The 15,085-nt window shown below is 47.8% G+C and overlaps 1 protein-coding gene across 4 annotated transcripts in view; it reads left to right on the top strand.

The window, feature by feature from the left end:
- Positions 1–14,506, top strand: part of pik3r1 (phosphoinositide-3-kinase, regulatory subunit 1 (alpha)) — a 30,242-nt gene extending 15,736 nt beyond the window's left edge. Inside the window, exons 3-16 of one of the 4 annotated variants that reach the window (XM_036528390.1) lie at positions 721–813; positions 1,004–1,078; positions 1,536–1,667; positions 2,954–3,155; positions 3,335–3,417; positions 11,027–11,129; positions 11,848–11,946; positions 12,065–12,245; positions 12,407–12,532; positions 12,657–12,799; positions 12,920–13,096; positions 13,190–13,264; positions 13,372–13,542; positions 13,880–14,506. In XM_036528390.1, coding sequence (XP_036384283.1) covers positions 721–813; positions 1,004–1,078; positions 1,536–1,667; positions 2,954–3,155; positions 3,335–3,417; positions 11,027–11,129; positions 11,848–11,946; positions 12,065–12,245; positions 12,407–12,532; positions 12,657–12,799; positions 12,920–13,096; positions 13,190–13,264; positions 13,372–13,542; positions 13,880–14,069 — 1,850 coding nt within the window. In that variant the 3' untranslated portion in view covers positions 14,070–14,506. Of the gene's footprint in view, positions 1–720; positions 814–1,003; positions 1,079–1,535; positions 1,668–2,953; positions 3,156–3,334; positions 3,418–7,232; positions 7,655–9,123; positions 9,235–9,267; positions 9,476–11,026; positions 11,130–11,847; positions 11,947–12,064; positions 12,246–12,406; positions 12,533–12,656; positions 12,800–12,919; positions 13,097–13,189; positions 13,265–13,371; positions 13,543–13,879 lie in introns of those variants that run through there. The other 3 variants (XM_036528392.1, XM_036528393.1, XM_036528391.1) reach the window with 3 other exon arrangements.
- The last annotated feature ends 579 nt before the right edge of the window (positions 14,507–15,085 follow it).

Below are 15,085 nucleotides of genomic sequence, written 5' to 3'. Positions count from 1 at the left end.
CTCCCCTTAGCTTGGCTGAGCGCTGGATCAGGAAGGGAGTACTTATGCTTTTAAACAGGGGGTCCATTCATAATTTAGCCCAGTTTCAAACAGCAGCCTTCACAGTTCAGCCTTTGAGGAGGCGGGGGGGGACCCTGGCAAAATAACCCTTTCGCGAAATCCAAATAAAGCTCTTTCATGTTCACACCTGGGGCGCTCAGATCTGAAAAAAAAAATCCACCCCAAAACCTGGCAACCGCTCTGGTATTAGCGGCTGTTTGCACAGGCTGACGGTCCGAGCCGGCTCTCCTCAGATCGCGTGCCACCGGCCAGCAGCCCCGCGTCTGTTGAAGCCCGCCGGACGTACCTGCTCCTTTGGTCTGGCGGGGCGCTCTGATCCTCCCCTTCCCCTGCCACACATGCGAGGCAGAGGCCGGGGATGAATTCGCCGCCGCAACCCCCCCGCGCCCCCCGCTAAGCTGCTTAGCGCATTTCACCATGGGCAGAAAGCAGATCAAGCGGAGGCTGGCCAGGCCGCGTGAGCCACACGCCCCTCCGGCCGACACAGGTTCGGTGTTGCCGGGAGAGCCGCGAGGTCCACTTCGCAGGCACCTCGGGGTTTCCCCTCAACCAGGAGGTCAGGGGTACGACCCCTCAAGCGGCCGTACATGAGCCGCCTCACGCCGGCCGCTCGCCTTGGGTTCACGCACACTCACACCTTCTCTGTTCCACCCCCTGCAGGCACCACCCTGCCAGACCTGACAGAGCAGTTTGCCCCCCCAGAGCCGGCCCCGCCCATGCTGCTGAAGCTGCTGGAGGCCATCGAGAGGAAAGGTGAGAGCTCAGAGGTCGGGGCGCACTAAATCACGGGAGGGGGGGTGGGGATAGGCACGGGGGCGCAATGATTTGTTGTTCGTTTAAACCTTACAAAGGACAGAGTCTGTTTTTGGAATGCAAGTTCAGGAATCCTTGTCCTGCCACTGGGACTGACTAAAAGCTGATGACCCCCTTCTGGCTCTCGTAGGTTTGGAGAGCCCCACACTTTACAGGACTTTCACAGCTGGAGGCGGACTGGAAGTCAGACAGTGCTTTGATAGCGGTAAGTATGTGCGCGCACAGATGTCGCGGGTACACCCGCTGTTTTCAGAGGCATACCTTGTTTTTTGCTTTTATAGTCTTGCTGTGTATTTAATGGAAGCACCCCTTATTTGGCTTAATGATCCAGTGACCCAGTACTGTACGGGCTGCTTTTTCTGTAGGCCTTATTTTAGAACAAACGTAGAGCAATTCAGGAGAAAGCGGTCGCAGAAGGAAAATCTGTGTGTCGTATAAGTGTTGTGTTTGTTTCCGTCCTTATCTCAAGCCCGCAGTTCTGTACTGTCCAGGGCAGGGTGTTTGCGCTAATGTACACACAGAGGGTGATTTTTATAGCACAGGCGGAATGCGTGCGTAGCGTGCGCCGGTAGCGTTACCTCGAAGCGCGCGCTCTCTCTGAGCCACCTCCCGAGGAGCGCTTTGAGACGACGCGTGCATGATCGCTGCCTCCTTTGCTGCAGACTGCCCGCCCCTGGACCTGGAGCAGGTGGAGCTGCAGGCCCTGTGCGACGGGCTCCGGAGATACCTGCAGGACCTGCCACACCCGGTCATCCCCACCTCCGTCTGCGCCGAGATGGTGCGCGTCGCCCAAGGTAAGGCCCCGGTGGCCCGCACCCCGGGGGGGGGGGGGGGGGGCACACACGGTTGACTCGGTGATTGGCAGAGGCATAAACTACATGGCCATTTCCTCTTCACTCAGACAGCACACCGAGTTCCAGGTAATGAAAGTCTAAAAAAAAAAAAAAAAAAAAAAGTTACCTGGCAAGTGTTTTCGTTTGGTCTTTGAAAGCCCCACGTGCAAAGACCGCAGTATTGACACAGCTACTGCCTTGTTGCTCTGAAGGGGCATGACTGGCCCCTTTGATCTAGCATTGAATTTCTTTAGCTCGTATGGTGAAATTTCAGGGGTGTTCCATCAGCTGCCACAGGGGGGTGCCAAGAGTTTACAGGAAAGCATTAAAGCTTTAAGAGAAAAGCAAAGTAATTTTTCCGTGTTGTCTAAAATGCTACACAGTTGCCATGGATCTAGTCACTTTAATTAAGCCTGTCACCCCTCTCTACAAATGCATAAGTGCATTTAGTTGCACGTCTTTTTTATGCATTTGGTTTGCTACAGAATTAACACAGTACAATGTTATTTGTGTAAGGTCGCATGTCAGTTGGGAATTTGCTGGTGTTGTGTTTCAGTTTGTGTGTATTCAGCAACGTACACGCAGGGAAATTTTCATAAATTTGAATATCTGGTCATCTATGAACCAGTTCTGCTTCTCCCAGAATAGGGTCACAAAGCAGTCTTCAGTGATATCACCAGTTAATGATTACCCCAGACCAGAAACGTTAGCCTTGTCTGCCCTCAGACTGCTGCCGAACGTTGTGTCCTAACAGTAGGGAACCCAGAGTACTCTGAGGTAGTGACTGTGTGTAAATATCTCGGTTTCATACAAAGCAGCTTGCAAAGTAAGAGAGCAGACCTTCTTTTTTTTTTCTTCTTCTCCTCCTGAGCTGAAGCATTCAGTTCTCAGTCACATGGCCTGAAACAGGATATCTGTGGTTAATAGGAACTAAAGTGAGCCTGAAAACTTATCTCTTGCATCTGTACCCAACCAATCACCTACGAGCGTACCTTACTCTCAGCCCTCTTGTCACTTTGTGATCTGTCTGTGGTTTAAACCAACAGTGTGCACATTTTTCCATCTAACGGGGGGGGGGAGCCTTCTTTTTTTTTCTCTCCCAGTGAAATGAGCTAATCCATAGCAGGAGAGAAAGGAGTAATTGAGAGTTTTTTTTTATTTTATTTTATTTTATCTGTGTGTGGGAGCGTGGGGCTGGTGGGGAGGAGATATCGCCATTGACCTCTGCGCTTATCTCCGGCCCACAGAGGTGCAGAACCCCGAGGAGTGCGCCCAGCTCCTCCGCGGCATCGCCGGCTCGGCCAGCCTGCCGCCCCAGTACTGGCTCACCCTCCACTGCCTCGTCAAGCACTTCTGCCGGGTGTGCCAGAGCACGGGCAAGAACCTGCTGAGCGCCCGCACCCTGGGGGAGATCTTCAGCCCTCTGCTTTTCAGGCACCAGTCTGCAGGGTACGGCTTGCGGAAAAGAAGACAAAAAAAACCTTTTTAGCGCACGCTTGGGATTATAATGTTAGATGTCAAGTTAGCTTTGTTATGTCAGCATTGTCAGCATTGTCCTTAGTTACGAAGGCCTGCTGGGTTGAGACTGCTTACTCATTTGATGGTTTGTCATCCTGTCTTTTTCTCAGATGTGAGCCCAGCCCAGATTACCACATCAAGATCATAGACATCTTGATCAGCAGTGAATGGAATGAGAGCCAGGCCACCCCAGGTAATTTCACATTTCCTTGTGTATAGCTTGGGGGGGTAACACATTCAGAAATTTTGAGTGTTGCTGTCATGCAGCATATTTGATGAAAATTGAGATTTTTTTTTTTCCTTAAATGTTGTGTCTCTTTTTCAATGAAACCTCATGGAATGAAAGAAAGGAAATGGAAGCTAACACTTAGCATTAGGAAGACCTCGTGTCTTCACTTGTTAAAGAGGGGATCCGTTGCTTGTGTTAGTATGCTGTGCTATAGCACAGAGATGACTGCACAGCTGTGAGTGGTGCAGCATAGTTGAGCTGCAGTACAGTGTCCGGTCAGTGATAGCCAGGCCAGTGGCCATGTAACAAAATGACTGGTGTTATATGTTAGCTATAGCAGCCATAGTTTTGGGTGTTACACGCAGGAGCAAGGGTGTAGGGATGGCATGAGTCCTCCATTTGTCTCCCCAAAGCATCAGCTGAATGCTTTCTGTCACACTTCTTAAGCAATGCTTGCATGAATAGAGGAACTTGTGTGCGTATTTTGTATCATGCCGTCAGTTTTCATGCTTACCCCCCAACTTGGTTGTGCAATAATGATCAGGTTAGGAAAGCATAATTAACCAAACTTCCTGTCTCATAGCTCAGGCTAGACTCTACAAATTAGCGAGGAGGTGCTTGTGCGTTGGTTGTCAATAGCAACAACACCACAGTTACGTCATGTCAATAGAGCAGTATGCAGTCTTAAATTCTTATGATACCTCCAAGATTGCAATTAACAAAGATATTAAACACCCTCACAAGTTCTGGATTTAAATGTAGGTGTTTAGCTCCTACTTGTATCTAACCAAATAGACCTGTTAACCATTTATATAGTTTCAGTTGTCAATAGATGAAATTGCCAGTGCTCAGCTATGGATAGCCTCTTAAAAATGTATTAAAATGTTCTTGTGTGTGATTGTGAAAGCTGGCGTTGAGGTGAACTTGCATAATTTCAGTGGGTGGGGGGGGAAGTGGAAGTTACAGAACTGGTACTTGACTCGCAAATTGTGATGTCTAAACATACGTTTGCAAGGGCACAAACGATGAATAGATAAAAATGTGCAGAATTCAGACCACATAGTACGCCTTACTTCTCTCTAAACTTGGCACCATCTATGTTTGAGTTGAAGACAGATATGGTAAAAGAACATTGTGTGCACATGTTTCTTGCCAATTGGAAAAAGGTTGCATTTGAAGTGCATGGGGATGAATAGTTTTAAATAGAGGTCTGTGTATTTCATGCTTCACTACACTGTGCGTTTTGTGCCTCGTCAGTGTGAGGATCGAAAAATCAGCAGCTCTCGTGTCTGTAATCTCCCATGTATGTGACTGCTTAAAGCTACAGATTAAGACCATCTTGGCATCCAACAGCTGAGTTCCTGTGATCATGAGGGGTTGGGATTGCTAATCTGTGTGGGTTAGACTTGAACAATGCCAATCTGAGCAATCAACCAGCACAGTATTGTTTGAGCCTCTGCTTTGCAAGCATTCTGTGGCTGTTGTTGAAACTCCGTGGGTGCCTACTGGATGCACACTGAGTTAACAGCCTATTTATTGTAATGCATTAAATGCTTACCAACCAAAATGCACTCGCAAGCACCTTCAGATTCTGGCATGTCTGTAAAAGTTTGCCCAACTCCCATTGACTGTCCAGGTTTCACAAACTGACCTTATTAAAGACAGCCATTGAAAAATGGCCATTTGACAACCTGATGTGCCAGCAGCTGTTTCTTGCAAGTTGTTTGTTATACAGCTAAAATGACCTGTGTGGGTTGAGCTTTGGAAGAAAGACTTGATGCTAGGAAGCCAAGCACACCAAGGCGAAAGCTTGTTTGGAAGATGCGAAAGCTCAGGATCTTACTGAACTGTGTGGAGAATATCAGTATATCAGTATCCACCATCTGCATCCACAGAAACCTACCAACGCAGACAGCAGAACTGGAAATTGCCAGCCAGCTGGTAGCTTGTAAATTTGTTTGTTCATCTTATTATTGTGACTTGGTATCATCATCTGCAATGCATGCTGGGAAATTCAGTATGTGATTTCGCATTTTACTGTTTGCTTGCTTTCAATATATGCGAATGACAAGATTATGCAGTAGAAGGCTCCGTTGTTGATCATGCATATAAAGATGAATGTCTGTCTACACAGGATTTATATATCTATAGAAATGGTTTGCTCATACTTTATGTGAACACATGAAATATGTCACCACTTGGTAACAGGAAGTTTTTCCTGTGTCACGAGAACTTGAGAGGAAGCTCAGATGCGTGACTTTAAGACTACAGGTGGTTAGCGAGTATTTCCGGCATGAGCCTGCTACCTGTTAATGTGACCTACATTTTAGTGTGACTGAGGTCTGTATTACAGAATTATCGTCTCCGGCAAACTCAATGCCGCATAGCAATTTTAGCTGTCCCTTTCTGTCTGCGCATTGACAAAAATAAGGGTTGTGGTCCACTCTATGATCTAAAGATGGAAAGTATACAATCTTTTTTTGAACAGTAGTTCTTGTAGTAAGCTAGCAGTTGAACTGTGATGCATTAATATCAAACAAAGATGTCTCAAAAGCCAGCTTTTTAGCTAGCTCGTTCATTGGGTTAGCTAGAAAATCCAGCAGTACTATTTAATTATGTTAGGAACAGTACTACTACTATTCAACAGCATTGTTACAAGCTGGATAGTTTGCTATTCTGTGCTGGGTTCATGCGATCAATACAACCTGTTAAAGTAATAAGATGGACCCAATTTATGTAGCTAGATGGGTAACCTTGAGTTCACCAAATTATGGATCTGTTCTATAAAAGCCTGACGGCATTCATACCTGCGTTATATTGTGAATATTGATATGACTTTTGTAAAATTTCAATTGGTACGAATAGGAAAGAAGGAAAGAAAGCAAATGTTTTCATCCATGTTATATTTTTGTTTTCTTGGGAGCATTGTTTCATGATAAATTCATATTCGAAGTTCTATTTCACGACATGTATCAGATCATGAGCTGAATGTGTCATCTCATGGCCTGTGATAATGGGGCTGTTGGAGCACTGAGAAGATTGGAAGGAAGAAATTGCATACGTGTATATGTGTCCGTCGTTTTTGTTTTTACAGTCCCGTTTAAAGAGCTTTCTTCAGGGTGCTTAGGGGCCGGGTCTGGCTTGTGGCCGTTTAAACGTTTTATTACCTGTTAGGGCCTATTTATAGCGTCCCCTGGCATGGGCCGTGCTCAGCTGTCAGTAATTCGCACCTGCAGGCAGGCGGGAAGGCGGGCAGCTCAGCGAGGTGAGTCCAATCACAAGGCGAGCTTTGATTCTATTTTCTGCTGAACCAGCCAAGTTCCTTCCTGTGCACGGCAGGTTGGAGGTGATCTGTTTGACTTTCAGATGCTTCATAAAATCTGATATGTTAGGACTTACCCTCAGAAAGAGAGAGAGAGAGAGAAAGTGTGTGTGTGTGTGTGTGTGCGCGTCTGTGTGTCTGTGTGTGTCTATGTCTGTGTGTGTCTGTGTCTGTGTGTGTGTCAGGTCCCAGTTACAGGGGGGCTATTTAAAGAAAGTTTCAAAGAGCCCCACTTGGATTTGGTTGGCTGGAAATCTAAATGTCGGCTCCACAGTGAGCACTTGTTAGCCGACGACAGCTCTCACTTCAGAGAAACTTCACTCCGTCCCCCCTCCTCCCCCCTCGCCTCAAACCCGCCCCCCTCCCCGTCAGACACCAACCGCTGCCGCGCCCACCTCTCCAAACCCAAAGTGCCCAGCTCAGCAAATGTTTGAACCTGTGTGAGTTAATCATAAGACCGAGCTGCCTGCAGGAACAGAAGAGAGAGACAGACCTGCCACTGCTGGGTTTTGCCGCGGGCTGGACGCAAGGGTCACTCCTGTAATCATTAACTGAAGGGAAGGCTAAGTCTTTGTAGCATCCACAGAGACGAGCCAGAGTGGCTTTATATCGTTAACTCAAGAAGCAGGTCTTCCAGTCAGCACGTAGCACCTGCTGCTCCTGTGGATTACCGCGATTTTATTTGACGCTCCGCAGTCACCTTTTAAGCTTCAAAGGTTGTACTTGGGAAATGGGACTGTCGTTCTGGGCACGAGAATATCTGTTGGATTGAATTTTTTCGCACCTTTTTAATAAAAAAAAAGAAAGAAAGAGGAACTTTTGGCGGATAGGTCGGAAGGGTTTTCTCTTCAACGTTTCAGAGGATGCACAACCTGCAGTGTAAGTAATGCGTCAAGCCACATCTGTGTTGAATAGCTGCGGGTCCGAACGCAGAGGGTTAACACTCCCCTTTTCTGTAACTCGAGTTTGAACTCTTGTGCTTTGCTGAAGGCGCAGAGTACATGGAAAATAACTGTCTGAAAATAACTGTCGTGGTTTCGCCTGGGCAGTGTGGGTAACGTGCAGAGGAGCGAGACGAACTGGTTTCGGTGACTGATCTGGCCACGGGAGCTGTCGGGGCATGGGTTCGCTAAAGCTCCTCTGGGGAATTTCAAATTCCTCACCTACCTTGTTACTTGGAGGGGGAGGGGGGTGCTGACAGAGGCCTATATTTCACCCCAGCTCTATATATGCACTGTATGTGCAACTCATGTTCGTTCATATGCGTGCCTCTGTGGCCATAGAAATGTCTTAAAACACTGAAAAGTAGGCGGGATTGCAGCCCGCAAATATGAGGAATGCATTTTAAGCAGTTTACTTCTGTGCCTTTCGAGGACTTCAATAGGGCTTTTCAGATTCCATGGTTTATTGAAAGTGTTTCTGTGGTCCTTTGATTGTATTGAGAAAGAATTAATACTTTTTTCATATCTGTTAAATCTTTATTTTGGGAGGACATTAACTTGAACTGTCCAACCTATACCAACACGACAAATGGTATATCCAGTGGTGTGTATTATATATATATATATATATATATATATATATATATATATATATATATATAACAGTTTTTATTAAATTTTATCTACATTTGTTGTTGATGCGTTTAGAGAGGTGTAAGGTCTATTTTCTTATGCCTGTTTCTTTTAGAATTATGTGATTGGTCATTCCATTTAAGTATTCGCAAAACCTTTTCGGTACCGTTCTGGAACGTTACAGAAGAAATCAGTGTGCTCCCCGTCCACGTCTGAGAGGAGATGACAATGACAGCATTCCTCTTGCACCCCCCCCCCCCCCTTTCCCCCACACCCCCTTTAAACCTACTGAGAACTGGAGCTATTTTAGTGCGTCAGACCAGGAACGGCAGCCTCTGGATTTCCTAAGTGTCACAGCGCGGGATTACAGTAGTATTTTAGAGCTTTAGCGCTGACCCCGCCATGCATTACACGTCGCAGCCTACGTGCCGTAGCAGCACAGCGGCTCCTGTCCCCGTGCCAACTGTGGGACGGATGAAACCGGAACCTAGAGAGGAGGGGAGGAGCGAACCCGCGGGAGGGGAGAGCGCTAGAACGAGCAAGACAGAGAAGGAGAAGGGTGGCCAGGCTCAGACTCGGATTTTCATCCCTCCTGCCTGCCGCTGATTTACTTCTTCCTAGATGCAGAGCGGTCAGCGCGCATAACTTAAGATTGCCACAGTAGTGCTGGGCTGTGCATGCAGATAGATAAGGCTCAACGCAAGAGGGGGAGGGAAAGAGAGAGAGACAGAGGGAGAGAGAGAGAGCGCAGCAGCAGCGAGCAAGAAGGAAAAAATGCCAGTGAGCTTTCAAAATGACATCATTGCTCAGAGGAAATGAAAGATGCAGCAGCAGTCAGTGAGGCAGGAGTGGCCTGGTGACAATCTCGCCGCGCGATTGGCTGAGGTAAGTGATGTAACGCGTTACCGAGCTCTCCTCCGTGGCTTTTAAAATGAATTCCAAGACACCCGTACAAAGAAATAGGGCTCCTTGTGTGCGCACCGTGCCTCGTAGCCAGGACACCTATCTTTTCCCGCACCGATGTACAACACGGTTCCGAACATGGATGATCTGGACACGGAGTGTCTTCGACCCGAGCTGGGTTTGGGGATGGAGCTGCTGTTTTACATAGAGATGGATCCTCCAGGTAACGCTGCGGTCCTCCTGTGGGCTCTGGGAGCCTGTCGTCGTTAAGGCTTTTGTCTCCCGCTGACAGCTCAGGCAGCGGCTCAGAAACGATCCGCTGGCGGCGCCGCCGATCAGACGGCGTTTGCAGATTACCCGGGATTGCGCTCTGCGCGGCTCGGCGCCTGCCGTCGCTTTGCATGCGCATGAGGCTTCCCGACAAGGTGTCGGCATTCTGTGGCTCTGGGGCTCGCGCTTTGCAGAGTCAGTATATTCGAGCCGTGCGTGCATGTGCTACCGTGTGATTAGAACTGGAGCGTTGTGGCATTAGATGACCAAGCAGAGCTTGGCTTTGTTAAGCCCGGGCTGGCGGCGCTGCTGCGGTGCGGTGCCGCGGCGGTAATGCGGAATGACTGGGGGAGACAAAGGGAGGGCAGATTTCTGGGTTAAAAATAGCCTGCCATTTGAGCCACCTCACGTTCTATAGAACCGAGCTGGCCCCTGCAGGTAACTGCCTGTGGCGTGATCAGCAGATCAAATGCGGCTATTATGGGCGTCATTGTGGAGCCTTTTATGTGAAATGACAGGCAGAGAGGAGGACTCATAACCTATAAGTGAATCTACATGCTGTGGTGCCAAGACCTATTGAAAAGTGTATCAAGATTTGGGCAGCGGGTTGACATTTTGCAGTTTATTTTTCCTTGTAAAACAAACTTCATCTCTTCTGTTGCAACAGTTCTGTTATGTTTTTGTTGTTGTTTTTGGACGATAGGCTGACATGATACAGCATTCTGTTATTATCTGTAATAGCGCTTGCGCCTCTGTTCCTCATTTCAGTTGGGAGGGAAAAAAAAAAACTGACAGGGTGTAATTATGCTTGCAGAATGTTAGTGATAAGCTGTGCAGTTTAATCCAGCAACAGATGGAGCTTATTTCTCATTGTGATTTATGGCAGGCATGGCACCCAGGATCTCAGATAGCGAAAGAATGGTCCTTTTTTTTTTTTTCCTGAATGAAACGCATTCCCTCTGACTCAGTCTCTCACAGCTCTCGCTCGCTGCTGGGGCGCTGTAACATTCTTTCAACCTGATTTAATCAAGGGGAAAGGAGCCAGGAGGGAGAAAAGGGGGAGGGGCTCTCGCAAACCGCTGCAGATATTTGATTTTCACTTTTACGACATCTCTCTCGCTCTCCCTCTGTGTAGCAATGCCTCAGATCAACTTTGGAAGCCATGTGCAAGCGCGCTCGAATTCCTGGTATTGATAGTTCATAAGAATTTGTCAGGCCATTTTTCTGCTGCACGGCGCTGGGGCATTTCTGCACCTCCCGTTAGTGTCCACCTTAAGAACGAGGCGTCAGCGCATTGCACAGCGCTTCAAAGGGCAAATCTGTGGCCAGATTAAATATTTTTACACCAGACTCGCATAACTCATTTTACCAGAAGGTAAAGTGATGTTTCTTTTTAGTGATGTTCTGTAAAATGGCACAGAAATTAGGGTTAGGGTTGGGCGCGTGTTAAAAGAGCAGCGTTTGAAATTAACCGGCTCGTGTCTGTCTCTCTCGTTTCCCACAGCACTGCCTCCTAAACCGCCGAAACCCACCCCTGTCACGAACAACGGTATGAACAACAACATGGCTCTGCAGGACGCTGAATGGTACTGGGGAGACATCTCAAGGCAAGTGGAACCTGCTCCCCGACCGTGTTGCTATCAGTCACAGCCTGCCAGGCAGGGGAGAGGGGGGTGGGGGAGGGACGGACGGGGGGGGGCATTGTATGACAGACTAGGTGACCGGGACAGAGAGAAAAAAGCTATGTGAATGGACTCGACCATGAGTAATTTGTCACCAAAAAAGGGGGAGGGGCCCCCGGGGGGGGCGAGTCACATTATTAGGGTGTTCGTAACAGTCCTGTCAGACCACACGGTGGGCCCTAAATGAAGACTAATGCGTCATGGGGGAAATGGTTCGTGGGGTTGATCATGAGGGAAATGGTTATCAGGGCTCGTCTTTCAGAGGCGTACAATTTACATGTCTGCACATTAATGAAGACGCGTTTTAACAGAGGCGAAGATCAGAGAGGGGGCGTGATAAACCAAAATGGCAACGACCCTCTTAACAGTTTCTCCACTGCACGCATTTGGTTACACTAATTTTTGTAATTGTAATACGTTTAGGGTTGCACTATAAATGTCCTTGCGCCGTTTACAAACCTTTAGCTTTATGTACAATTTCATGAAGTTGTCTTCTTTGTTTGCATAATGCAACCATATATAAAGGATTTTTGCTTCAAATTAAATGAAAATGTTGTTTTTCATCCGCTGATACTGTGCGATGATTCAAGATCATAAAGATTTAAGTTTGCGTAAATCTAAGCCTCTAACGTTGACCCCGCAGGGAGGAGGTGAACGAAAAGCTGAGAGACACAGCTGATGGTACGTTTCTGGTCCGTGATGCCTCCACGAAAATGCACGGAGACTACACGCTAACTCTGAGGTATGCTTTTACTCCTTTTCCCCTCCTGTAATACGCTGCTCGCATGAAAGGCCGCTTTGTCTCGATTTCTAAGTCGAAAAGGTCCTTTGTTCAAACGGCTCCTTCTGAATCCTCACAGGAAAGGGGGCAACAACAAACTCATCAAAATCTTCCATCGAGACGGGAAGTACGGTTTCTCCGACCCGCTGACTTTCAACTCTGTGGTGGAGCTCATCAATCACTACAGGCACGAGTCCCTGGCTCAATACAACCCCAAACTAGATGTGAAGCTGCAGTACCCAGTGTCAAAGCACCAGCAGGTGAGAAGCGTCACCATATAAAGACACAGCCCAGTGCTTGAATACAAAGCGGCTATACATTCCTTCATTCACCGAAGGAAAAAAAAAATGTTCTGCCCGTGTATGTTCCTGTGAAATCAGATGTGCAGTTCTGAAAGGTTCCTCATGTGTTTGCCCCACAGGATCAGGTTGTCAAAGAAGACAACATTGAGGCGGTTGGTAAGAAGCTCCATGAGTACCACCTGCAGTACCAGGAGAAGAACAAGGAGTACGACAGGCTGTACGAGGAGTACACAAGGACATCACAGGTACGTCTCCAGCGCGGCCCCACAGCCGCGTGGGCTGGCGGAATGAGAGTGGCCGGAGGTCAGAAACATCGCCGAGCTTGACTCGGGGGGTCACATCTTAACATTCCCTGCTCCCCCGCTCTAGGAGATTCAAATGAAGAGGACGGCTATCGAAGCCTTCAACGAAACCATTAAAATCTTCGAAGAGCAGTGCCAAACGCAAGAGCGATACAGCAAGGAGTACATCGAGAAGTTCCGTAGGGAAGGAAACGAGAAAGAGATCCAGAGGTAACATAACTGCTGCTCTAACTACATAACTGTCTTATAATTTCATCTTCAAACATGGGTCTGAAAAACCCAAAACACAAGTACTCCGCGTTCTAATAGCTCCTCTGTGCTTCCCCACAGGATCATGGTAAACTATGAGAAGTTGAAGTCGCGCATTAGTGAGATTGTAGACAGCAAGCGACGCCTGGAGGAAGACCTGAAGAAGCAGGCGGCCGACTACAGGGAGATCGACAAGAGGATGAACAGCATCAAACCAGACCTCATCCAGCTCCGCAAGACCAGAGACCAATATCTCCTGTGAGTGCTCTGCACCTTCCTGTTCGGATCCCGCAGTTCTCGTTTTTTTTTTCCTCTCGCATCTAACCCCTGCCCCTCTCTCCTGTGTGACAGGTGGTTGACCCAGAAAGGAGTCAGGCAGAAGAAGCTGAACGAGTGGCTTGGCATCAAGAACGAGAACACAGAGGAGTAAGTGTCTTCTCGCTGCGCCGTTAGTGATGCTCCGAGTTTGGTGCCGCAAGGAGCGTCCCTTTCGCCTGCTCTCCCCTTACGCCTCTCTCTTCGCCCCATTACAGTCAGTACTCGATGGTGGAGGACGACGAGGACCTCCCGCACCACGACGAGCGCTCCTGGAAGCTGGGCAACATCAACCGGATCCAGGCCGAGGCCCTGCTCCGGGGGAAGAGGGACGGAACATTCCTGGTGCGGGACAGCAGCAAGCCGGGCTGCTACGCCTGCAGCGTCGTGTACGTATCCCGCAAAAGGCGCCAGCCTTTGAGAGCGCACCGTTTTCCACGCAGCGCTGCGAGACGCCGCCGCGCTGATTTGGGGTCCATTCCATTGCAGTTCAGCCAATACAGGCAATGGAATTCAGTCCGTTCGTTGAAAAGTCTTTGCAGAAAATGATGGAATTGAATTAAAATTCATTCTCTTAATTGACTGAGCTGAAATGGAGGTGACCTCAACTCTGATGTAGTGTATTCTCAGACGCTGTAACGAACCCCAAACACACAATTTGTTATACTTCTTTCTGTTGTATAAAGTGAAGCACATTCTGACCTTCCTCTCCTACTCTCTCGGCAGTGTGGGCAGCGAGGTGAAGCATTGCGTCATCAACAAGACGCCCACGGGGTACGGATTTGCGGAGCCCTACAACCTGTATAGCTCCCTGAAAGAACTGGTCCTGCACTACCAGCACACATCACTTGTACAGCACAATGACTCTTTGAATGTCACGCTAGCATACCCAGTGTACGCGCACCAGAGGCGATGAGAACCCGAGCAAACCGAACCTGGGACTCGAGACCGGAGACTGAGAGGGCCTCATGGGAAGTGGGAACGCCTTGTTTGGCCTCAAGGAGACATAAGGCTGCGATCCGTGCTTTCAGAGACTTGCCGGAGAACTGAAAAGGAGAGAGAACAATTTCGCAGCAGACTCTGGGCAGTGATGAGCAGTGAATGTAGTTTTCTCGCTTGTGCTTTGACAAGAAAAGCACAAAATCAAATGGGAAACTGCTGAACTATCTCCCAAGCGGAGGACAAAGAGGCCTTTTCTTAATGGTGCTTGTTCTTTTCAAAGCTTTACCAGCTGGAATGTCAAACGCTGATCAAACGCATTTTTTGTACAGGTTGTTTTACTTCCCTCTCCCATCCTTGTTTTTATTTCTCTGTCCTTTTTGTGTGTGTGTGTGTGTGTGTATGTCTGTGTATGTCTGTGTGTGTGTGTATGTCTGTGTGTGTGTATATGACTGTGTGTATGTGTGAGCTAGCAAGGGAGTGTGTGCGTGTGCGTGCGTGTGTGCGGCCAGACCTTATTCAGAGCTGTTTGGTCAACACACTTGTGTTAACTGTTCATTGACAAACCTTGGATCAGCTGATAAAATGTAGCAAGATGGCACTTTTTTACACAAGATTCTCTTGAAAAAGAACTTTCCTTCGAAAGTATTGCCGCAAAGAAGACACTCATGGCAAGATTTTGGCTTTTTTTTTCTTTCCTTGGAAGCATTATAGTGCAGACTTGAACATAAGGACTGTAGGACTGTGGACAGGCAGAGGCAGGACTAGAAACGGATATGGTACATTACACCTTATACATATTTGGAGGAGTTGTTCAACTTACAGTTCAAAACCAAAAAACTTCAGTTCCTTTTCAGTTTTAATGGTAATTCTGCTATGCAATTCTGTATCTCCCTTATTTCCACAGAGCTGTTTTATTTGACATGTAGCTACCCATAATATAAGCTTGTTTTTATTGCTTGAAAGTTTAGTTTTTGTTTCGTCATGTCAGTG

This window comes from Megalops cyprinoides, chromosome 5 (genome assembly GCF_013368585.1).
Source record: "Megalops cyprinoides isolate fMegCyp1 chromosome 5, fMegCyp1.pri, whole genome shotgun sequence".
In the NCBI taxonomy this organism is placed as follows: Eukaryota; Metazoa; Chordata; class Actinopteri; order Elopiformes; family Megalopidae; genus Megalops; species Megalops cyprinoides.
Note: the sequence above shows the minus strand (reverse complement) of the source record. Positions and strands in the feature narration are given on the sequence as shown.